The sequence below is a fragment of the Sander vitreus genome, chromosome 20, assembly GCF_031162955.1.
Source record: "Sander vitreus isolate 19-12246 chromosome 20, sanVit1, whole genome shotgun sequence".
NCBI lineage: Eukaryota > Metazoa > Chordata > Actinopteri > Perciformes > Percidae > Sander > Sander vitreus.
The window spans coordinates 9,704,656-9,730,770 of NC_135874.1; the positions used below are offsets into that span (position 1 = coordinate 9,704,656).

The window sequence follows — 26,115 nt, forward strand, 5'->3', positions numbered from 1 at the left end:
TGTAGCTCAGCAGCTGGATGTGTGTGTGTGCTTAATAACTGTCATGTTGATGATTGATGCTAATAAAGCTTTCACTGATGAATGACATGATGAAGCCTTTGGTCTTTTATTTGATGAAGAGTAGTAAGAAATGTAATGGTTTCATATCTCCAACTGATACTCCTCTCTGTGGGAAATGAAAAGCTTTGAATTGATCAATTAAATATTATTACGTTTTAAAGTTGTCCTGAACTTAGAACTATATAGTGATATAAAAAAGAAAAGAATACATGTTTAATCATGATAAAAACAAAAAAACAAGAACAATCGAGTTTTTCTAATCATGATAAAAACAAAAAACAAGAACAATCGAGTTTTTCTAAATATGTGATTGGACAACAGTAAATGTGAACACAACGTGATGTAGTGCTGATAGATTCTTTTTTATATATATATATTTAATATAAATAAAATAAGAACAACCTGAAAAAAATATAATTAATATATTAGTGTGAATATGTATTTTGAGCTCTGTGTTCAGTGGTCTGTGTCAGAGTCTCTTCCTCTTCAGCAGCTGCAGTCGGTTCCTGCTGTAACAGCTCAGAGTCTCTGCAGTCTGACTGAGGGAGGTTTTTGTACGACGACAAATCACTGTGTGAACGACGGAGCACTGTTTATCTCATGGTAACTCTGACAGTAATAAACTGCTGCATCTTCAGCCTTAACTCCACTGATGGTCATTGCAGCGTTCAATCCGTCTCCTCGGCCAGAGAATCTAGAAGAAAACTCACTTGTGGGATTTTTACCCAAGCTGATGACCAACTTTGGAGCTTCTCCAGATTTCTGCTGGTACCAGTATACTCTACTATCTCCATCTGACCAAACATAAACTTTTGGGTCGGTTTTACAAGTCAGAGTGACTGCGGATCCAAGAGAAGATGATGCGACTGCAGGTTGAGTCACTGTCACTTGACTACCAGATCCTTAAAAAAAGACACACAAAAACTGTACATTAAGTCATATTAAGATGTAGAATGGTTTTATCCAGCAATTACATTATGTATGTGACTGGTATTTGAAATAATTTCAAAATAATCCTGACCTGTAAAACAGCAGCAGGCCAGCGTCCAGATGAGGATGGTGATGAGAGTCATGGTGGTTGTGTTTCTGCTGTGTTGACTGACAGATCTGAGTCCTGCAGTGTTGAACTCACAGGACTATAAAGCTTCTCTCCACCTGCAGCAGGCCGCTTTCACTTCAGTCAAACTGAAGGAGGTTTTTGTACGGCTCTAAATCACTGTGTGAATACGTCAGCGCTGTTTATGACATGAATACTCTGACAGTAATAAACTGCTGCATCTTCAGTCAGAACTCCACTGATGGTCAAAGTGAAGTCAGAGCTGCTTCCACTGCCACTAAACCGAGCTGGTGTTCCTGATTCAAGGGTGCTCGCATATGTTATTAGGAGCTTTGGAGTCTGTCCAGATTTCTGTTGATACCAGAACATACATTGACCATCATGACACCCTGCAACAGCTTGGTTGGTTTTACAGCTGAGAGTGACAGTGGATCCTGGAGTAGATGTCACTACTGGAGGCTGAGTCACAGTCACCTGACCGCTGCATCCTGCAGACAAAAACCAATCATTCATTTATCAGCAGAAATAAATGAGAAAAAGGCAGCACATGATGTTTGAAATGTTGCTGAGTGAATGAACCTGTAAAACAGCAGCAGGCCAGCGTCCAGATGAGGATGGTGATGAGAGTCATGGTGGTTGTGTTTCTGCTGTGTTGACTGACAGATCTGAGTCCTGCAGTGTTGAACTCACAGGACTATAAAGCTTCTCAGTTCACTGGATGATCAGCTGACCATGCAAAGCCTCCTCTCTATGGAAATGATTTCTCTGCTCTCAACAGACTGAAGGCAACGTGGGACACAACATCAGGAGGAATACTGCTCGGATTAACAATATCTCTGATCTTAATGGAATAGAAGAATATATTGATATTAGAAGTGCAGTTGAGGATTTAAGGATGAGTTTGTGTCCACTGTGGTTGGTATGAGATGTCTGTTTGTCTGCCTTTAAATTACTTACAGGGTTTACTGAAGATAAATAATATATTTCACTTCTGCTTGAAAAACTTTTGTTAATTATTTTTATTTAAAAGAATCATATTCATTTAACTATGTATCAATTTCACTTCTGGTAATACGAGTTTCTTCCGGGCAGAAGCATTTGGGGGTGGCAGTAGCTCAGTCTGTAGGGACTTGTCTTGGGAACCAGAGGGTAGCTGGTTTAAGTCCCCCGTATGAACCAAGTACGGAGTGTGGACTGGTAGCTGGAGAGGTGCCAGTTCACCTCCTGGGTGCTGCCTTGGTGCCTTTTAGAAGGCACCGAACCCCCAACTGCTCTGGGTCTAAGAGAAACTATTCATTCAATAAAAAATGTGGCATGAACATTAAAACATTAAATAAACAAAACTGTGGATTATAATAAGTCAGTGTTTTTGTGTTTATTTCATAATATATTTATTTATTATTATAAATAAATATATTATTATAGATCATAGTATCAAACCTGATATTATACGGTACCTGACAGTAGAGGAGATTTTTATTACTTTGTGATGTTTGAATAGAAAACACTACATTTTGAGTTTGAAATCATTTGTATTTTTTTAAAGGTTTATTAATGATAATCATAAAATAATAATAATAATAATAATAATAATAATAATAATAATAATACTTCCCCAACTTTCCCCAAACTTTCCCAATTTTCTCTTAAAGAGTTGAATTAACTGATAAGAATAGAATATAAAAACTATATGTGTAAGAGCGTCTGTGAGTTTGTGTCAGTTGTATTTAGATTCATTGTGGTTCTGCTTGATGACTCTTGTGTTGTGTTCACTGGACCAGTTCTCCTCATCACAGTCTCTTCACCAACCCTCTGCACCTGCAGCAGGCCGCTTTCACTTCAGTCAAACTGAAGGAGGTTTTTGTACGGCTCTAAATCACTGTGTGAACACTCCACTACCATGGTAGCCCAGACAGTAGTAATCTCCAGCATCTTCAGCCTTAAAACCACTGATGGTTAAAGTGTAGTGAGAATCAGATCTACTGCCACTGAATCGAGGCGGAGTTCCAGTGAAGAGAGTTGATGAAGAGTATATAAGAAGTTTAGGAGCCTGTCCAGGTTTCTGAAGGTACCAACTGAGATCAGCACCAATATCTGAACTCCCTGAGGCGCTGATGGTCACAGTCCCTTCAAGACTAACAGACTTGAATTTGTCATCCTGAGTCAGAAAATTGTTGGCAGACGACTCTGAAATGATAAAAGAAATGTGACCTTGAAAATCAGCAAGTTAGATTATAATACATTAGACATTAATCAAACCACAATATGAGATTCATTTTCCAAAATCTCTCACCCTGACTCAGAAAACCCAACATGACAGACAGAGTTATTAGCAACATCATCCTGATGCAGTTTTCAGTGTGAGTGCATGGAAACAGTGCAGACTCTCTGTGACATAAGAACTTAAAACTGTGAGGAGCAGTGATGCATTAAAATCATGCAAAACACATTTGGGTACACCTGTCCTTGTGAAACAGAAAGGGAGAGATGAGGTGGAGTCAGTAGAGGCTACATCTCCCTGTGGACTGATTAAGAACATGTAGAATCTTTGGACTTTCTGTTCCTCTTCTCTCTGCAAAGGCCTTTGTGCTCATAAATAGATACAGACTGCCCTCTGCTGGCTGTATAGGTTCAACAATTTCATATGGACGAGATTGATTTTGTTTTCGGCCTTCAACTCTTTTCATGATCAAGACTTCAATCTGTTAATCCAGATCCAATGCTTGGAGATAGGTCTGGCAATGCGAGACTACTTCAGCTGTGACACTGCTGGACTCAGGAGGGTCAGGGCTGCTGTACATATAAACTTTCTGTTATTGATTATTACCATCAAGCGCACCCAAAACATTAGTGTGACCTCCATCAGCAGCTGCTAACAGGTTAAAACTCCTCTGCATTTCTGATACATTTCAGCTATAAAGGAAAGTTGGTTGGTTTCAGCAGGAAAGTTGGTAAAGTGCTTTTACTTTTTGTCCTAAAAGAAGAACATGTATTACTCCGAGAACTTTTGTCCAGTTCAGACTGATTTCCTCCTCTGAGACGTTTTGATGAAATCAGGCTCCGATCAGCTCTGAGTGTCTTTATGAAACAGACTGATCCTGGTTCAGTTTGGCTTATTCAAGACAGGCTTTTCACAACACTGTAGGAGAAACTTATTAAACAGTCCTCTGGGGGTTGACAGAATGATACAGTACACAAACAGTTCAGGTGGGATTTGAAACAAAAACCTTCAGACTAGAGGTCTTTCTCTACCAGTTCAACTGTCAGGAGACTGAGGTAGACTGATTCTTACACAGAGAGGACTCAGACTTTGTCAACATGTTGAATGCAAATCTGTTTCAGTCTGTAACCTTTGTTTTTCTGCAGAATGATAAAGATGCAGTTTCTGTTGCTTCAGTCTGATCTTCTTTCTCTCTGGTTCTTTCTTGATCATACTCAGTCCAGTATTGAATGACACGACTGGGGACGTGGAGACAAAGGAAGTTGCTTTTGTTATCCCTTTACATTATTTATGTAATTATTTAGTCTGCAGGCTGTGACTCTGCAGGTGATAGAGGAGCTGATCATATAATATAGAGAAGTAACGCACACCAAAGGCTGTTTTGAGTTGCTTTTGAGGTAGATATAATATGATAAAGTCCCCTCTGTGGGCAAGACAATGTGATTAAGTTAAAAAACGATGCAGTGCCATATAGGCATGATCTAGGCAACATGCTAGCAAACCTTCAACTGCTGGTGCCCCACCACATATAGCTGCTGTTCCCTTTTTTTAACTTTATGCCCATGCCCCTCAGACAGAGTCCACCACTGAGCAGTAATATTAGGAAAAATAAACTACATTCAAACGGAGACATTGAATGTAACCTTTAAGTCTCCTTGACCTCCAAGGTTACCATTAGCATTAATGTATTATTTGCAGCAGAGTAGCCTACAGCAGTAACATTTAGGCCTGGCCCCTATCAGTTTGCTACTATCAATCTAATGGTATACAAGTATATAAATGAACCTTAAATTCTCAGAGAACCATGGGTCTCTGTAACCCAAACAAAGGTTGTGAGTTGTGTCTAGCGGACTTCTGAAGCAAGTCATCAATTCAAAATCATGTTTATTAGCAACAATTGTACAATTCATGAAACATGAAGCAGATATAACGGTGTTTGTTGTGCTGTTTTAGCTGTTAAAAAAAGGGCTCCAGTCCCTATACACAAGTTGACTTCAGTCCACACAGCACAAACCGTTGTTAAATCACCTGCTGCATTGAACGTTACTCACCGGAGCTCTGTGATTGGTCAGCTGGCGACTGTCAAACTCCTCCCCCTAGTGCCACTGCCACCACCGCAACTCAGCGGAGTCAGCAGCCAGCCATCCAGCGGCAAGTTTTCGGGCAAGCTATTAAACCAAGGTTAGTAAAAAATAACCCTATGTTTAATCAGAAATCCCACAAGCATCGGCTCGTATAACATTTTGTTTTGTTTTTTTGTGCGGTTGGTGTCGACCACAGGCTCAGGAAAAGCCCGAAAATGAGTCAGTGGAAGGAACGCTTCGTGACTCTGCTCCATGAGAAAAACTTTGTGACAGATCAATTGGCGACGCTGGAACAAAAAACGGGAGTAAAGAGAGAGTATATCGCCTTGGGTATGTTAACGGCTCGGTGAACAGGAAAGATGATACAGTTTAACTTTCTTCCATGTTTGTGTATACTTTTAAAATGAATTTGCTTAGCTAGGGACTTAACGTCTCCTCCAGAAACTAACGTTAGCTAACGTTACAGTCTTCATGTTTAGCAAACAAGCCAACGTTAGCTAGTTTAGCTTATAAGTTGCCACTCAAACTACAACTGGCAGCCGGTTGTGGTCACACTGATGCGTGAGTACTTGACTTTTTAGTGTGGTTTCATTTCCTGTGACACTGTAATCTGGCTCATGTTATCACCCTTATCATGCTTGAATACCAAAGTTCATCCAGCTCAGACCTGTATTGCTACAATACATAACAAGATTAGAGTTTGCATATAGCTATAATCCTCCTTAGACACACCTATTTCAATATATTTCTGTTGAAATGAACTGCTTGTAATATCCCTCTAGCAGCTGGTACCAGGGGTATTTTTATCACGTCCTGAAATATATCCAGTGCAATGCATAGATGGAAGGATATTTTAGGGTAACTGGTTATTCAACTGCAGGCTGCTCTCAGTTAGCTTTTAAAAGTTGTGTTTTGACACAGCTATGTTGTCAGTTTGCACAGTAGAAGTCCACAAAGGCCACAAACCTCAGGCTATGTATCTACATTGTGTCTGTGATGCCACAGAATTGCAGGAAATGACCTACATTGAAACCCACTGTCCTTACTCAAAATGTATGCTGATGGTTGATGTTCTCAACATAGATTGACGTTCTCAACATAGATAAACAACCAATTTTAAAGTCACAGAGGATTTGGATGCTGAATGTGTTGGTATTTAACTGCACCATATGATCACAGACATGTTTGCAAATAGCGCTGAGGATTTTTGCTATTTTCAGTTGGGGTTTACAGCATATTGATATTTGAAAGTTGAAAAAGCATAATATATCAGCATATATTTATTTCTTAACATAAACACAAAACAAATGTTTTGGTAAGGATCCTTTATATTTGACTACTAAAGAACTGTGACCAAGATTTGGACTAAGCAAGACTGACTGACTGAAAAATCAACGTATAAGTTGTATCGGGTGGACAACCTATGTAGCCTAATGGAGACACTTTCTAAACTAGAGCTGATCAGAGCAACAGAAAACAGAAAACCTGGCAACAATTTTGATAATGGATTCATCTTTTGTGTAGGCTTATTTATTTTTTTTAAGCAAAATGGCAACCATTCATTCAAGATTTGCTGCTTTACTCGTTTTTTAATTATTTTAAATTGAATATCTTTGGGGTTGGAATGTTGGTCGGACAAATGATAATAATGCACTCATGGAGCCCAGGCCAATCAGCACTGGTGCCCCTCAGTATACAGTGTAAAGAGGACTGGAGAACTGACACAGCCCTAACGACTGTACTAGACTCCACACTGACAATAATATTATTAAATTCTCAGATGATACAGCAATCCTCGGCCTTACGCACAAAGATAGAAGCCCAGCAGCGTATCATACGGAAATTGAGGAATTTGTCCAGTGGTGCGACGACAACTATCTTATGCTAAATGTGACCAAGACTGAGGAGATGGTGTTTGACCCAAAGGCCATAGGCGACACCGGGCCTGTAGTGATCAACAACTTACCCATTACTCAGGTTAGCTCTTACAAGTACCTTGGTGTACATATCGATAATGCACTCAGCTGGAAGGACCACGTGAATACTCTCTGTTCCAGACTTCAACAAAGGATGCATTTTCTACGAAGATTTAGAGTGTATGGAGTCGAACAAAAATATGTTATTCTATCATGCAATACTAGAGAGTATTCTAAAATACGGTATCACAGACTGTTATGGTAACCTGACAGTACAGTCCAAATCACAGATCGCCCGTCAGGTACAGACAGCTAGGAAGATTATGGGGGTCAAAAACCATCTGTCCCCCCAGACAATTTATGAGCAGTCGGTTATCAGACAGGCACAAAAAATAGTTTCCGATTCGACCCACATATTTTACCCAGAATTTCAGCTTTTACCCTCTGGTAGAAGATTCAGGGTTCCTAAAATGCAGGCTAAACCGATATAAACACCTATGTCCATTACGCTTATCAACACTAACATGTAGGCTGGCTGGCTTGTGCACTATGTCATCGTGCAATAAGTATGTTATTGGGGTTATGCAATATGTTAGTGGTGCAATACATGGGCTGTTGGATTGTTCAATATGTCATTGTGTACTGCATAGGATATGTGGAAATGTGTCATTTGTGCAATTTGTAGGCTATTGGGATTGTGGACATTTGGACATTGTGGACTATTGGGATTGTGCAATATGTTAGTTGTGCAATACATAGGCTATTTGGGTTGTGCATTATGTCAGTGCATTGTGTCATTTGTGCAATATGTAGGCTGTTAGGGTCGGGCAATATGTTAGTTGTGCAATATCTCATTGTGCAAGGGCTGTGCTACACTTATTGCGGAGAATGCAGCCGACAGGGTTGTTCAATTAAAAAATGCCAAGGAAAGGATTGGTTAATATGCTTACTACAGTATATAGGTACCTGTCTAATGTATATGAAAGCATGTTTTGTGTTGCATGAGAGTATGTTGAGAGATGCTTATTTTCTGTATTGTGTGTTGTCTTTGTAAAGCTGCAGAACGGACAATAATAATTTTTTTTGTGGCAGCCCTATTCTAAGCTACCCTAAACATATCTTTGCCATTTCTGGACTACAATTAATTTGTGTTAATCTGACAATGATTTATCTGTAATGAGATAAAATGGGTATATATATATATATATATATATATATATATATATATATATATATATATATATATATATATATATATAAAGAGGCCCTATCCCTGTAATTGAGGTGGCACTACTGCCCTTTCAGGATTAATAAAATGATCACACGAACAGAAAATATCAGTTTATCAGATTCAGTTGGTGTCAGTTAAAGCTCATTTAGATCTGCATTTAAATACTTCCATGTTTTTTTTGACACACACACATACATACAAGCACACTAATTTGTGTATGTGGAACAAATACTGAGGATTGTATGCAAATATCACCTGACTCGCCTCTACCCTGCTTTTAGCAGAAGGTAGAACAAGACACTTGACCTGTCCTATTTACATTACTGTCTTAGCTTGTTAGTGTATGTGTACACTGATAATGGGTTGCATACAACAAATTCTTTCCTGTTGGCTCACAATAATGTTATGTTGTACTTTTCCCTGATCCAGGCATGTAAGTCAAACAGAGTTACAAAGCTGTGTCCCTGTGTCTTCTGATTAGCTGAGAAACGTCTCAAGTTCATGCCGACTCTTGTGAAACTCTGAAGTGGGAATACTACTGTCCTGACTGGAGTAGAGGTCTCATCTGTACTGCGTATGCAGCCAAACTCACTGAGTATGCAGCCTTTGTTTGCTAGCTTCATGTCTTTAAAGTCAACATCAAACCCCTGACCCACGGTACCCTTAACAATAGGGTTTTGTGATGTTTTGATGCTAAGAGGAACTGTATTTACAACAACTGCCACTCTAATGAGTGCTTTGAGTCATCACAGGATTACACAACTGTGTAATGGCTTTTGTGTGTTTATTTTCAGTTTTTCCACAAGGACATGTGTTTTCATTAAAGGCTGTCAAATCTATACATGGTCACATGGATGTATTGTTCATTTTCCTAGAGCAGTTGAGGAGTTGCTTACTTACAGAGCCAGATGGATCCTGCTGTCAGCTTTTTAATATTACAAACGTCAGTTTATGATTTCCCTATTCAAAGCGTTAATGTGCAGACTGGAGTATCTGCTTCTGTGAGCCGTCCTTGGGGTCTTTCATTTCAACCAGTTGTTTTACCTTCATTAGAGTGGCAGAGTATAATACCGGGACAACAAATGAGGTGTAAAGAGCAGGCAACGGTTAGAACCGTATCAAAGGCTTTTAGTGCTCTGGATACTGTGTGACTTCATTGCCTCTGGTTGTTAAATTTTATATCAGTTGAGTTTTGCATACATTTGATATAAGATTATTACTCACATCCACAGCTGCTTGACGGTTAGACGTCATTCCTCTTGTCCTGTTTTACCCTTTGCGTGACCACATACAAAAAGAATCTTTAAAAAAGATCTGCGCTAAAACCAAAATGCATTTTGAATAATAATAATATCCTTTCTTGAAAATCGAACAAAAAACAAGACTGACTTAGAGAAATCAACTACTAATGGAAGAAATGAATTGGCTAAAATGGCTTGTGAGACTGCAGTGTATTTGCTTCAAAGTCAGCATCATGCTACCAGCTAACCAGCAAGCTGTTTAAGCCTTGTGAGGGATAAAGCAATGCAGCCAACTTAAGAGTGATCAGCATACAGTTCAGTTCATACAGAGCTGATTGATCTTTTTCGTGAGTTTGTGTCTATTTCAAAATATAGACATAAACTAAAGCAAAACATCCTATATACACTGGCCATTTTATTAGGTACATCTCTACAATTACAATACAGTACAATGCAACAGCTCCGCCATAAAATGCTACCTTTTAAGAAAATTAGTCACATTCCGTTTTTGTTGACATTATCAGAAAAGTGTAAATTCATTGTACTGTACTGCATTATATTAAGAGAGGTGTTTCTAATGTTTGGTCCTCACTATTTGCATTATAAGAATATAAGAAACACCTCTTGAGTAGAATGCTGTCCAGTACACCATCACTATATATTCAGTGCTGTCCAGTACACCATCACTATATATTCAGTGCTAAGCATATAATTTAGTTAACACCTCTATGTCAACAAAAGTGAACATTCACTGAGTGTAGGCTATATTGTGCTTTATGCACAGCAAAAGTATATACATTATATGTGGAAAGCCCTGTTTGCATGTAAAGGCATCTATTGAGATTGCTTTGTACATTAGACATACACTGTAGCCTAATGGTAATACCATTTTTAGGTTTTGGCATTTGTGGCATCTTTCACATATCTGGGGTGTATAGGCCCGGCTGTTTCAAATGGCTGTGTGAGCTTTGCAGTGTGTTAAAAGTCAACTCTTCCACTGGCTGGATTTGAATATCAGTGTTTGACTTGTGTTTAGTGCTCCTCCTAATCCTGGTACTATGCTGTCCTGACATCCTGCTAACTGACACACACTCTTGACAACAAATTATTTGTGGCTTGACATTAGACATGTTTGTCAAGTAACTTGATAATGTCTCCCTCCCCTTCCTGTCCCTTTTCTCTTCTTTCTCCCTCTGCAGGTGTTCTGAGTTTGGTCGGGCTTTATCTTCTGTTTGGATATGGAGCCTCACTGCTCTGCAACCTGATTGGCTTTGCCTATCCAGCATATTTCTCGTATGTATACATACATACATACATACATACATACATACATACATACATACATACATACACATATATATATATATAATCTGTCAGTACCTTCAATTTATGCATTAAAAACAGTGATATTCATAAATATATATGTATGATTTACTTTTTTAGCAGTAAAAGCAAAGGTGTATCTGTAATTATGGCTCTGTCCAGTCAGCCCACACAGGCACAACACTAGAGGTTTGGAACTGAGACATACACTTGGAATAAAGCGATTGTTAATTATTAAATCTCATTAATTACACCTGTGCTTTTCCTGCTATGGCATGTCAAAATTAGCTTTTTAGTATTACAACTGAGAATGGATCTTACTTTTAATAGAGACAGAGCGCATCACGTCATACTCTGAAAGCCACACCCACCGGTGGGGGGGGAGACAACTCTGCTCTCCAATGACTTATATTGCGTGAAGGTGCCTCCTTGTCAATTTCGTCTGCTAGCAAACAACAGTAAAATGCCTAAAAGCTGCTGTGTGGTGATACTCACTACAAACAGGGTAAATAACCCATGACTTAAGTTTTTCACATTCTCCGTGCTGATTTCTCAGCCTGTCTTCTTAAAAGATCAGTTTTTTGGGGTTGGCAGCTTATAAAAACTTAAGTTATGTTTTTTTTTTTACATTGTTGGTGGTGAATATCACCACGCAGCAGCTTTCAGGCATTTTTCTGTTGTTTCCTAGCAGATGAAATTGACGAGGAGGCCCCTTCACGCAATACAAGTCATTGGAGAGCGGAGAGTTCTTTTCCCCTCCGATGGGGGCGGGACTTATATGCGCTCTGTCTGTATGTCTTTACTTTATGGACTACTGACATTAATGTTTCTTTTTCAACCGTGAGACAAAGTCATCTCTGTTTTTAATTGTTTCTAATGTTTCAGTAAAAGTTAGAAGACTTATTTAAAGAATACGTTTGGATTTTCTAAAGTCTATCTCAATACTCACATGCTCATTCGTATATTGAAAGTCACTCTAATCATTCATCCTCTCCTTACTGGCCATAAAGTAATCTCTTCCTACTCGTCTTTTTCTAGTACACAATGATGTCTTTGTGTTGCTCTTCCTCAACTGCAGGTCAGTAGGGGAATTTGTCTGCAACACTCAATAGAGAATTTTGTACTAAAAACACTAACTTTGGAAAGTACCCACTTGATTTGACTAACTATGATTACTGAAGCCTCATAATTAGCTTGAGCTGAACTTCTGAATGCATTTTTTGCACAAAACCAGGACTGTATTTTTTTGTATTAGAAAGGGATCACTTTACAGCCAGTAAGGAGAGGTTGAATGATTACAGGGGCCAAAAACTCATTCAATATACATATGGACATGTGAGTATTGTACTAAGACACAATTAGTATAGTACTCGCATGTCCATGAATCTGAACCCATCCATTAAGGAGTCAGGTTGAAAATCATGTTGAGTACATTGAAAACGGAATTGTTCATTTGTCTTTTTCCCCCTCTTTTATTTGGCACATTGTAACCTTTTAAACGCATTACTGCCACAAACATTTCAAATACATCATGGCCCTCTGTAGGAATGCATAATCGATTCCCTGCTGCATCAACAATCGATTATGGATTAATTATTAATCATTTCTGAAATACTTTGGACGTTTTTTCCATTAGAAAACCATTTTAACCACTGATATGACCTATGTTCGATGCAAAATCAGAGTAGGCTACATTAGGAGTTAAAAGAACAAGTAAACACAAAATAACTTCATTTAAAATTGCAAAGCTCCCGTCTGCAGACCTGATGGGTTGATATGTTTTTAATGCATTAAATCATTCATAGCAATTACTCATTAACATCCCTAGCCCTCTGCATTCAGCAGAAGTGTGTATCGTGTCATCCCCATACTTTTGGCATGCATGAGCGTCCTTGATTGAATGCTGGTAGAGCACGAGACACACTTTTAATCTTTGCAGTATGTACTGTTGATGTCATGTCCTCATCAATCTTCTGACTGAAACCTGTCCTCCTGTCCATTCAGTATCAAGGCCATTGAGAGCAGTGCGAAGGAGGATGATACACAGTGGCTGACCTACTGGGTTGTTTATGGACTCTTCAGCATTGCCGAGGCCTTTTCTGACATCTTCCTCTTCTGGTTCCCCTTTTACTATATTGGCAAGGTAGGCTGACCTTTTAATTTGTAGTCTGCTTTCACTGTGACAACGTGTTGAATCACATGAGTACTCATGTCTGGGCGCCTGTACATCGTAGCTTGCCAACAGCGCACTCTTGTGAACAGTTTGTGTCAAAATGAGGAAGACCTTCAGACACCTGCTGTGTGCAGGCCAATACTACACAACTCATACCAGGTTTTAAATATGCTGTCTGCAAATGGATTTGTATTGTTGAAACAATATAAACAAAAACAAAAACAAAAAAGTCAGTATGCAGACAACTAAAAAGGCTTGATTTTTAAGTGAGCTTTTTGGTGGACACTATTTTCCCCTCAATGCATTGTACAAAGGAAATGGACGAGCTACTCACAGCTGCAGAGCATAGGAATAATCTGCAAATGGTGGTGGTGAGATAGTTCTAGAAACACACTGCAGAACAAAAAGATAAGTTTAATATAAAACATTTTGACCTCTCTTTGGGAAGTGTAATTGGCAGTGGAGTTTCCAAGTCGCAGTATAATTGGCATCTCCACATGGATGTATTATTTATTAAGTATGTTGTAAAACTCCTAAAGTATATTTATTGTAAAATATGTTCCTGTATACTAACTGCAAAAACTATATACTATAAATAATTAGTAGATACTACATACTGGACACAGCTCATATGTAGGATGTAAATGGGACATGGCGATTCCCATCAGTTACAGTGGAAGTCATTTCATGTCCCTTTTGATCTAGGAGATGACATATCTGAAGTTGAATAGGTTGAGTGAAGTTGTAAGTTATGTTCCGAGACAAAGTGACCCCACACATCAGGAAAGCCCTGCATCGACCATCAAAAAGTCACATCACTGTCTATTGTTTGGGCGTAATTACCATGATCGTTATTGCTTTTCTCCATTGAAATGGTTTGGTTTCAATGAATAAACGTAATCCTGGAAAATAGGATTATAAATACAACAATGCGTGTTGGAAAATTAACATAGGCCTGTTATACACAATACAATGGCCAGTGAGAAATGTTAACACTTCTCATTTAATGCAAAAGCTTTAGCTTGATTTTGAAATTACCTAGTTTAGGTCTGCAACTGACCATTACTTTGATTTATCAATAAACCTGCCAAGTATTTGTTTAATAATTGATTAATCTGTTGGCCTATGAAATGTCAAATGTTAAATAATTTGACATTTCATAAATGTTAAATAATGATCATCATTTCCTTAAACCCAAGGTGCCGTCATCAAATAGCTTGTTTTTCCAACTAACACTCTAAATCGCATATCTAGTTTGATTTTTTTTAATCACATAAGATAAAGAACCAGACACAGCAGTATAATATGTAAGCTCTGCCGTCTGCTCTCCTCCTCAGTGTTTGTTCCTGGTATGGTGCATGGCTCCGGTGACGTGGAACGGCTCCGCGGTCTTGTACAACCGTGTGATCCGGCCATTTTTCTTGAGGCACCAGGCTACCATGGACAGTGTGGTCAGCGATCTGAGCGCCAGGGCTAAGAACATAACTGAGACCGTGACAAAGGAGGGTGAGATACCCACAGTACACATGCAAGTACAGCCACATACTATATGTACTGCAGCAACATATTCCCCAGACACATTTCTCCATCGCCTCTCAGATTCACACTGTAAAAGTATATCATCAAATACAGTGATCTGTTGTATCTTTGAGTCTGTTTTGCCTTCCTGCAAAATATAGTTATTTTTCTTCTCTGTTTGTTCCATCAGCTGTTAACCGGGCCCTCAACCATGACAAGGACCAGTGAGAAACACGGGAAGGCTTTGTGTGTGCCCCCCCCATTACATTGATCAACCCCCGTGTCATACGGTGAACTGAAGCTTTACACTTGTTCAAATAAATACTAGCATGTTTGTGCGTCATCAGTTTACTGCCATCGGTACTGCTAAGACAATCGGAGAAGCTGTGACCTTTTATGTGATGTTCTTTGTTGTAGTGTGAAAGATATTCATTCATAGCAAAGTTTATGATTGTATGCCTTCAGGTTTCAGCAACACTGGCGGTGCAGTCAATATTATTGTCCAATTGAGCCATTTGTGCCAGAGAACGGAGGCTGACAACATTACGGTTATAAAAACAAGTTGTCTTCAAATGTTTTCACAAACGGCATTTTCTAACATTGTTAATCTTAACTGGAACTTGTATGTGTCATTAATGTGTTCTTGCTGTTAAATGCCTCACTATTTATGTGCCAAGCAACATTTAAAGTCTGTCTGAGTTATTGGGAAGGTTCTCGGCCTTTCTCTCCAGGATTCTTTCTTTCTCTGCACGTCTTCTGCCTTTTGATATGTCTTAATTTATCTTCTCACAATGATGACATAATAAAACTGGAACCTTAATGAACTGAACAAGTGTCTGCCTGTCTGGCTTTAAACTTTCATATTTATTTCTGTTTCTTCTGGTGCCCTCTCTCCAAGCAGTGTCATTCCTCACAAAGTAGGAAATTGGATTTTATTTTGTCGAAATTACAATGTTCATGCACCGGTGATTTCTGTAATTGTTTTTTTGTTTTTTTTTATAGCAGTGGCAAGTCAGGGAAATTGTCTGGATCCATAACCTCTGCACATTTGGCTCTAGTTCACTTTGCAGCACCACATTTTTCATATTAGTTTTTTCTTTATCTGGAGTATTTGTAAATGGTGCTCAAATATCTCACATTGTGTCTTGGGAAAAATTAAAATTTTTCATTACCCTTATCCAAATTAGAATATATCCATTTAAAATATACTGCACATTATTTATTAAACATCTCTTAACTACATATTTGTTTTACAATAAATTACATTTATTGTTACCAAATTCGCAGATGTAGCTGTAGATCACTTTAAATTAAACTCAATATTTTTTATTTATTTGGTATGGCATGTTTTTTTTTGTCGTGATTTTTTTGCAAGGAAGATATTATTGCCATGGACAATTTCTCTCCCATCCATTGTATCCACTTGATCTTTTGACCCGTCATCCTCAAGTCCATTTACCGGCATTCAGACAGCCTAACCACCCACACTTTAATTTGTCTTTGGCTCTGTATTCACGCTTGAGGGGCTCTGAATGGGGAGCCTTTGTGTTGGTGCAGTGGATGTAATGCATGGGAAATGGTAGATAGAGCCGGTGCATTGGCCCCACACCGCCATGGGGAGAGGAAAGGCACCCATCTGGAAATGGCTGCTGTGAAGATGCGACTGCTGGGTGTTTGTTATGGATCCCCTCAGCCACCGGTGGCCGACAGGTTATTGATTAAACAGAAATTGGACACCGAAACCAATTATTGAGTTGTGTTGCTGTGTGGTTTGATCCAACGCCTTGTATTGAGTGTGGGGCCTGTAATGGCTTAGGACAGTGGAAGAAGAGCTGAAGAGAAGAGGACAAAGAAGGAAATGAGTCAATGTAAGAAACCATGTTTTATACGTACACAAACATTTTTCAGCTGACTTTTTCTTTATTACAAGCTGCTTTTTACTCTACAGCAACATAGCTCTGAGGATGGAAATGCCGGTTGTTACTGATTGAATATCTCAACTATTGAATGGATTGACATTTTGTACACACATTAGTGGTCCCCAGAGAATAAATCATACTGACTTTGCTGATCCCCTGACTTTTCCACCGCTGCCAGCAGCAGGTTGACATTTTTGTTTTTGTCTTGACAACTTATGGATGGATTGCCATGAAGTTTGGTACAGATATTTATGGTGCCCATATGATAAATCCTAATGATTATATGTAGTGCCAACAGGGGGTTAAATTTGTCCCTTTTATCCTGTGAAATATCTCAACATCTACTCGATTGATTGGCACAAGGTTTTGTACAGACATTCATAGTTCACAGACGATGAATCCTACTGACTTTGGTGACCTTTTTTTCCCTATAGTGCCATCATCAAACTCCTTGCAAAACTAATGACATTCCTGCCTACTTTGTGTTTAGTGCTAATTAGCAAATGTTAGCATGCTAATTTAAGATTGTGACTTTGGTAAACACTATACCTGCATGTTAGGGTTGCCATTGTGAACATGTTGATGTCAAATCACCACTGTAGACTCTTAGTTACGTTTTCTGGGCACTTTCAGGACTTCTCATACATGTTGGCTTAGAAGTTTAGATTTTAAAGATCCTCCTATACCTAAATAACGATATAGGAAACTACAGTTTGATGGGGCCTAACAGTTACTAATGTCTTCTACTGCAGATAACACACTTAGGCGTATTGCAAATAAGCTAATTGTAAAAAAAAAAAAAAGCCTCTTAATGTCTTGCTTTGAGACTCAGGTTTACTTTCTTGACTTTCTATCTGCATATTCTTGCATAATATGTTCCCCTGCCTAACCCGGCATTATCCTGCTCTTCATCTTCTGCTCACTACCCCCCAACTGAAACAATCAATGCTACTTTTTTATCACCGTGTCTGCTTGTCTTTTGCAGTTCCCAGGCTCACCGACAGAGGGAGACAAACACAAGGCTGTCTGGATGGAGAGTTGGTGAGTCATACAGTGAGACCGTCACGTCTGTACAAACCGCTCAAAACAAGACCCGGTCTGATTCGGTCATAGGCCGTTATTAGCACCAGGGCTATGCCTCATTATACTTATTTGTGATGTTAAACGAAATGTATGAAATGTTCTCATTCCTGCCGACATGGACTGAAATATCATTAGGGCGTTCTTTGTACTGGGCTGGTATACTTCCTGGTTTATCGACAGTGATCTCTTACCTTCTTTCCACCCATTACATGTTGTTTTGCTCTGTTATGTGTGTATTTATAGTAGGCATAGCCGACTGTATGCACTACTGTATACCCTAATGTATTACCTATCTCTCTCCATGGTGCTGAAACACAATGAGGTCACTGTCCGTGGTGCTGATCCTGGATCAGACTAAGAGATGTGATTTATTTCTTCTTTTTTTGGTTTAAATGCTCTCCAAGCTGATAACCTTACTCGTACAACTAAATACAAATCATTTAATCATTTCCACTATCTCTAGATACCCTTGATTGATTGATACAGTTATAGGCCTGGTTTGATTTATGATTCATGTTTTATTTATGCTGAAAAGAATACAAAATGTACTTGGTGCATGTTAGCAAAATAAAAGACGAATAGTCGAATGCATTAAACCTAATCCAATGAATCCAACACTTCTGACCTTTAACTCTCACGGAATTTCACTCAAGATTTCACAGTTGCGGCTACAGGCCAAAGTGAATCCGACATAAATCTGCATTGGCCCCGGAGACATCTGGTAGCTACTTGGCAGTGGCTGAAACATCGACAGTATAATTTGGAAATAAAATGGGCCTCTGCTTAGATTACATTTTTGACCGTGAATATAATTTCATCCATTGAGCTACTTTAATTTGATCTGTATCTCTGGGACCATCAATATATGTACTTTGATATTTTATATTGCATATGATTGTGGCTCCACACATAATTATTAGGATTAATGTATGTGCAGTGTCTAATTATTATTGCCATTATCTGTCATTTTCTTACTTTTGGTATGATCTTGTGGTCAAATTCCCACAGTTGCACCCATTTGAAATTGCTTATTTTGCTGGCATCCAACCACTAGGAAGAGTATGAACAGAAAAGGGAGAGGGCATAGCACCTCCCACGTCCTAACTGCGAGAGAGAGAGACAGAGAGAGAGAGAGAGAGAGAGAGAGAGAGAGAGAGAGAGAGAGAGAGAGGAGAGAGAGAGAGAGTCTGCTGTGGTGGTGTTGGAAGTCGGACGACATGAGCTCTACATGAACCGTGTAAAATGCTTTAAGACGCTTTCAGCGTTTGTCTTGCATCCGTCTAAACCAAGGACGAGCCTGAAGCGGAGCTATACTTCACGAGCAGGTATGGTGATGCGCTCATCCCCACATCTTTACAATAGGGTTAGATGTTGGTATTCAGTGGCGTATCCGCGGTCTTTCTGCCTGGCTGTCTGTTGAGCGCACACGATAACTGTTGATAAAAAAAAAAAAATCTTTATTTATCCGGTTGTTGTTGTTGTTGTTGATTTAAATGCGACTCACATTTGTGTTTGATAACCTTGGTCGTGTGAAATGTATAGCCTATGCCCGCACAGCCATATTGGCAGTCAGCAGGAGAGGGAGAGAGGACAGAGATATGAGGGTGTTGGGATTATGATATTGCTTTGAGGAGTAAAGGGAGGTGGAGGGAGGGAGAAGGGGAGGGGGAGGGGACAGATCAATGCTGCGACTGCGAAATGATGGGACCGTTGCGAGATGGCGATCCTCTGGTATTTATGAATGAACCAAGCAGAGTAAGGTGGTCTGTAATGGCGTTGCGCACCAATCTGCGGACCGACGCCAAGCCCTCTCCTGCCACCCCTTCCTGACTACAGCCGAGACGGAGATGCACGTCAGCCTAGAATATATACTAATAATGACGCCAGCGTGACGCATAAAGCCCAATTTCTGTGGCAAATGTCACGGTTAATCCTCCATCTGGATCTGAGTTTCTCCATGTCTCCTCCCTCATGCCTGATGTGCTGTTTGTCGTGAGGAGACTGTGTGTGTGTGTGTGTGTGTGTGTGTGTGTGTGTGTGTGTGTGTTTGTGTATGTGTGAATATGTATGTGACTCAACTTCCTGTATGCATTGAACACTGCCAGTCATGGGTGTGTGTGGGCTGCAGGGTTTAAAAGAGAGGAGAGGAGGGATGTATGACAGTAAATCCTGTGATTAAGCTTTAAAGTGTGTGGATGGGAGTAGCATAGAGATGCAGACTGTGTTAAAGCATGCATGTGTGGGGGAGTGTCAGTGCCTGTCCGTTTGTCTGTCTTGAATGGCCACAGTACGGTTGCATAAGAACACTTCATCTGCTCAGGCAGGACAAAGAAATGACTCAATACATGGTAACAAGGAACACAGAAAGAGATGATGCTCGTATGCTGATGTTTCTGGTGATGTTGGAGATGCGTATGGATGCTGATAATTGATGATGATGATGATTGGAGTGCTTTTTTCTTTTTTAAACTAAGGCTCATTAAACAACACTGCACAAAGCTGTGTGAGATAACCGAGGTCCAGATGGCCAGATGTTGTGAATTCTGTTGGGGACGTCACTTATGTCTCCTCATGTCTGGAGACAGGCTGGGCAGCTCCACACACACAAGTAGCCCCCAATGTTCTGTAATTATGCTCAGGTCCATCCAGAGATGGGACCACAAGTAGAAATTTGGCTTTCAGAGAAGTTTCTATGGCTTCAGAGAACGAGAAACACATTAATTATTAGTAGGGTTAGGGTGCAGTTTCTGAGATTTAGCTTGTTAATTTATATAAAATGAATTAATTAACAATGCATGCATATAAGATCTAAGAGGCTATATTTGCAAAAGTCAAATAGCAAGAAAAAACAGAGGAAAGTAAAATACACATGTGAATATACACAAATATATACATTGGCTTACAATGAGGCATTAGTAGGCAAGAAGGTGAATAAACTGACTCAATAAAATGACTTGAAGGTTTCTGGCTGATAACATGTTGCAGGGATAACATTTGAAAAAGCTTTAAAAAGTAGTTGTTTTGTTGGATGACTGCCATTTGTCAATGAGTGAAAATGTATGAATTTGACTTGGGTTGTTGCACATGATATGACGCATCTTTATTTTGAAGTTATTGGTAAAGAGAAGTTCTTAAGAAGTTCCATTTAATCAGGTTCAGGTGTGTTTCTGCTTCGTGTGAGAGAAGTATACAGTTCTTTGCTCCAGCTTGTGTTCCTGCACATGCAACATTTTAGTTTATTTATAGATGGGAACAATTGACTTATTGATCTATAAACTGAACATTTCATTGGAAGAATGTGTCCAAACTAAATCTTAATGAGTGGCAGCCCCTCTGTGACTTTTTAAATGTAGAAAATATATTATTATAATATTTTTTTAACAGTATCCCAAAAGCATGAAAGAAAAATGGATTCTCTTCTCGAACTGAGCTTGCTTCCATAATGCTTTTTTAAAATTATAGTTAACTGCTGTCTCATGATGTTTAAGTCTGTCTGTTGTTTTGACAGCACAAGTCTAGTCTAGTGCACCATCACTGTTGAGCACTCCTTAACTATATATAACTATATACTGCATAATGTCTGCTTTAATACTAGAACAGATCAATGCTAAAGTGTTTTAGTTGTTCTGACGGCCTCAGCTCATTTGTAAGGTCTATACAGTCTTCATTATACATGACATTAGGGAGGATTATCTTGGTCTTGTGCATAACTAATAGAAGTCTATTATGCACACTGTGACCTCTGAGTTCCTGTGTTTTATTTGACATTTTGTTCAAATATCAGCACTCATTTGATGTAAAACACTATCAGCACCATTTATCTTTGAATCTGTTTTGAGAAATTATGAGAACTGGGGGAAAAAATCCCAAATTATTTTGTGGTTTGAGATAAAGAAACATTAACGGTCAGTTTCTTATAATCCCAGTTGCATCATGGGAACGTCACAAGCAATCTGGAGCGGGATTCCCTTGTTGTCTCCATTTGCGTCGTTGTCAGACGTGGATCAAGTGGTATTATAAAAAAACTGTGCCTGGTTGAGCTTGCCTATAGAAACAGGTGGAGTCTATCTAAAACGACCAACCCTGTCACCATCTGTCACTGCAGGCAGGCTTCTGCAACACACTCCTGCAGTCTGTAATTAGCGCTTCAGTCAGGTTGGTGCCTTCACAGCTTCTCAGAATAGTCTTTCTATAAAAAATAAAAATTAAAAAATGTAATACATTATGCAGACTTGAAAACAGGCATGCTTGCTCTATTACCAATGCTGGAAACTGAATCTTTACTACGTCTTGGCCCAATTCTGGTGTTAATATCCAGGCGCCTCTTTGTTGCCCAGATTGCCAGGCTGAGGTATTAGCAGAGTCTTATGGAGGGGCCAGACGGAGCAACCCAGGGTTCCACAGGTCAAGCTAATACGCAGTACTAATACACATTTGAAGACTAATTACATGGTCATGTTGCATCCAGTCCTGTGTTAAAACTGCGACATAGAATCAGCGGGATTATGGTTGCAGGGTTTGGTTACAGCTCAGGAATCAATCTGCCGGGGAGGGAAATGTTTGCTGCTGTGTACTGCTGGCTGTTTAGTTTAAATAAAGCACAGGGAAGTCTGAATCTTGCTTGTGAAAAACATGCATCAGTCTTTTCCCTTGTTGCCCCTCTCTATGGGCAACAACAAGCACTGGTGAAGTGTTTATGGAAAGGTTTTCATTTTATTTTACAGTTACCTTAGGCTCTAGAACTCTTTGGAAGTCCACCAGTGAGCTAAACACATTGTGGCTTGCCCTGGATAATTCCAAGTAGAAAGAAATGATAATAGGTTTAAGACAAACTTTCTCCTTATACTGTAGATCTGGCAACGTAAGACTATATATCAGTAACATCAGGAATTGCAACAATCTGTGGGTTTATTAATACTGTCAAAAACAATTGATTTACATTTATAATCTTTAAGATTTTCATATACTCAAACCCCATTCTTGATACTATTTATGGTCTGCATTTCTTTTCTGCAACAGCCTTATTAGTGTCAGATTCCTCCATTCACTGGATTCAAATTGCCTTCCTATGCACACCAACAGCTTGAGTTTGTCTTTTGTTGTATTTCTTAAAAAAGAAGCTGCCCAAGGAGTGATTGCTGTAGTATTAAACCACACTTGGTGTTGCCAAATAAGGGATAAGGATTAAAAGTTGAACAAAGTAATTCTCATCATCCAGGCAAAAACAGGCTGTATTTAAAAAAAGTATTTTATAAAGCTAGCAGTGTAGCAATTCTTTATCCTACTGATTTATTGATGTTGTAGTCTTACATTGGCAGGTCTAAACATCTCCACTGGGCTTGGATTGGATGAAGTAGAACATTTGGTCTGAACCCACTGACATTCTGGTAAAAAAATAATAAAACATTTGGGGTTGTTTTAATTTCTGAATCATCCAGGGAAACCTAAACTTTTCACAGCTCACCGGCAAACTTGAAAAATAGTGCTGAGGGGGAAATTCCTAGTGCGTATTCTGTGGATGATAGATATGCTGCTGCAAAACCTTCTGCTCCAACTTAAATATGATGTTGTGAGTATAAATAGACAGATAAATGTCACCCATATTGTTTGTGTGTCTGGCTCAGCTGATGCTCAGCATGCTGAGTCAATGGGGTGTGCATGGAGTATCAGAGGGCTTCATCCGGAGCTGCATGTAGACTTATAGGGAGACCGCTGGTATCTTAAGTCCTGGGAATTGGGTCAATGCAGAGAAGGCCAGGGGGAGGTTAAGCTCAATGATTAGCTACTAAGCCAAGACCACAGTGCTGCAATCTCTTGTACAGTCTATGGCACATGCACTGTGCATGTACGGTGGTGTATGCTCAATCACAGTATAGATTGACACTGATGAGAAGCAGACATGCCAATAGTCTCACACAGCCTTCAAACACCTCAAGCATATTGTTACACGTATGTCCTTGCATGTGTATGCACACATACAGTATATCACACTTCACCTTAATCATTTGTTATTTAATGATGTAATACAGGTGTTTGATGCAAATGAGAAGAGCATGATTAGATGTTTCAATTGTATATTTTTGAAATGTCGTCTTATTTTCTTAAATTAGTCAGAATCGCTCAGAGGTAGTGAAATGATTGTTTCTATGCTCGCATTGGTTGATTAACTGATTATAGGTGTACAGATGACACTCCTCTGTGGAACAAGAATATTTTTCAATCTCTTGGACTGTAGAAATTCTTTAAAACCAAGTTTTGTTAAACAAATAGTTAGACATCTTGGGAAATACTCTTATCCGACTTCTTGATGAGAATTAGATAAGAAGATTCTGTACAGTCATGTATGTCTGTTAAATTTGAGGCTGGAGCCAGCAGCCAGTTAGCTTAGCTTAGCACAAAGACTGGAAACAGGGCGAAACAGCTAGTTTGGCTCTGGCCAATGCTCAAAAAAATCCACCTACCAACATCTCTAAAGCTCACTAATTACTACGTTACATTCCATTCCGTATACATTTAAGTTTGTGATTTCACAGGGGGTTATGGGAGGACTATTTATATTGTTTTAGCCAGGTGCAGTCTTTGTGCTAAGCTAAGCTAACCAGCAAGATCTCAGCAAGGTACCTAATGGTATATTTACCAAAATGTTAAACTATTCCTTCAACTTCAAAGATGCACTGACATCTAAGTAAAAATGACGCTGCTTCTATAAGTTTCTGAAGAGCAGACATTTTGTTGGTTTCCATCCAATGACTGTAAAAGAACCAGAGTTTAGATTTATTGGTGGGATCTAAAACTTGCAAAGAAACAATTTCTTAGCCAGTCAAATGAAAAATTTATGAATATTCCCATAATAATAATAATTCTCTCTCTCTCTCTCTCTCTCTCTCTCTCTCTCTCTCTCTCTCTCTCTCATATATATATATATATATATATATATATATAGGCATGTGTGTGTATATATATATATATATGTATATATATATATATATATATATATATATATATATATATATATATATATACACTGTATATAAGAGTCACACAATACTGCATACCCCATATCCAATGGAAAAGATCCATTATCCTGATGGATCGTAAACAGATTGAAATGATTTAGCTCTCATAGATATGAAAAGAATGTTTCCTTTCTTTGCATCATCTCCCTCCAAAAGACATAATATCTCTCTCTCTCACACACACACACACACACACACACACGTTCATACACTATCTGACACTATCTGTGTGTGTGTGTGTGAGTGTGTGTGTGTGTGTGTGTGTGTGTGTGTGTGTGCATATGCGTGCATGCGTGTGTACAGCTGTGGCCAGACTATTTCGGAGAACCCCTAGCCGAAAATCAGTTGATCCTGTAAAAAACACATATCGTCAAATAGCCCCGTATCCACAGCATTCCAGTATCTGTGGCTTGATTAAAACCCTTTCTCCATAAGACACCATGGGACCGCTTTGTGGGTGTCTATTTAATCACGCTCTTGATCTGTTGAATGGCATTGTGTTTGATGTTGGTTAATGCGCTTCCTTTGTGCCGCTGCGTAAGTGGCTCTCTTGAGGGAAATTATGTGCATATTTTCACTAAAGGTGACATTTCCTTGCTCGCTCTGAAATAAACGAGTGGAGAAGGCTGCGTTGCGTCTATTTTCTGACTGAGAGGACAGGAGGCCTGCTTGGTCTGTGCCAAAGCTATCTGCTAATGGAACTTGGCTGCACTGCCACAGATGCATTTATAGTATACTATTAATTCATTATGGAACTGCAGTACTCTCATTTCAAATAAAACAAGAGAAGAGGAGGGGGAAAGGGTGAGAGACAGCTTGCGTTTGGGCGGAGTGTCATTAATCTCAGAGGCCTGGTGTCAAGGACAAATGTTGAAGGAGCGGAAGTAGTGTGTGTGTGTGTGTGTGTGTGTGTGTGTGTGTGTGTGTGTGTGTGTGTGTGTGTGTGTGTGTGTGTGTGTGTGTGTGTGTGTGTGTGTGTGCTTGTGCTTTCATGTGTATACGTGTCACTGTGAGGTGGCACCTGTGTGTGCAGTTATAGCTGCTGACAGAGGGAAAGACACAGTTAATTTTAGTTCAGGTGAAAGACTCGAGGGAGGGGAGGAAGGTTTTGATAAGCAGGATCGTTGTCGCGGAGCTAAAATCCCCTACCAAAAAAAACAACAGGCACCAAGCTAGACAGGATGACAGACTGACATGTCCCAGACAGACGAGCCCCATTGATCAAAAACCACAGAGGCCTTAGTTTATTGATCAAACAGCATGGAGGCCCGGG

The 26,115-nt window shown here is 39.3% G+C and overlaps 1 protein-coding gene and 2 gene segments (V, D, J or C); 1 reads left to right on the forward strand and 2 right to left on the reverse strand.

The window, feature by feature from the left end:
* The window catches only part of LOC144535672 (Ig kappa chain V-III region MOPC 63-like), a 36,269-nt gene extending 34,464 nt beyond the window's left edge, over positions 1-1,805 (reverse strand). The window contains 3 exon segments of the V gene segment in view: positions 639-702; positions 1,349-1,605; positions 1,697-1,805. Coding sequence covers positions 639-702; positions 1,349-1,605; positions 1,697-1,748 — 373 coding nt within the window.
* LOC144535673 (Ig kappa chain V region Mem5-like) overlaps positions 1-3,496 on the reverse strand; it is a 46,200-nt gene extending 42,704 nt beyond the window's left edge. Inside the window, 2 exon segments of the V gene segment in view lie at positions 3,005-3,304; positions 3,411-3,496. Coding sequence covers positions 3,005-3,304; positions 3,411-3,459 — 349 coding nt within the window.
* A 1,940-nt stretch (positions 3,497-5,436) lies between these two features.
* Positions 5,437-15,656, forward strand: LOC144535318 (receptor expression-enhancing protein 5). Of its 2 annotated transcripts, none has more exons than XM_078277722.1 (6): positions 5,437-5,519; positions 5,619-5,752; positions 11,010-11,103; positions 13,138-13,276; positions 14,644-14,834; positions 15,015-15,656. In XM_078277722.1, exons 2-6 carry the CDS (start codon positions 5,638-5,640, stop codon positions 15,019-15,021), a joined length of 546 nt encoding a protein of 181 aa, XP_078133848.1. In that variant the 5' UTR covers positions 5,437-5,519; positions 5,619-5,637; the 3' UTR covers positions 15,022-15,656. The 2 variants fall into 2 exon arrangements, with proteins under 2 accessions (XP_078133848.1, XP_078133847.1); XM_078277721.1 differs by having other exon boundaries at positions 14,644-14,812.
* The last annotated feature ends 10,459 nt before the right edge of the window (positions 15,657-26,115 follow it).

Coding starts and splice junctions, on each gene's coding strand:
- LOC144535318 (XM_078277721.1), top strand. CDS start 5,638: ATGAGTCAGTGGAAGGAACGCTTCGTGACTCTGCTCCATGAGAAAAAC. Junction 5,753..11,009: donor GAGAGAGTATATCGCCTTGG/GTATGTTAACGG, acceptor CTCCCTCTGCAG/GTGTTCTGAGTTTGGTCGGG. Junction 13,277..14,643: donor CCTTTTACTATATTGGCAAG/GTAGGCTGACCT, acceptor TCTCCTCCTCAG/TGTTTGTTCCTGGTATGGTG.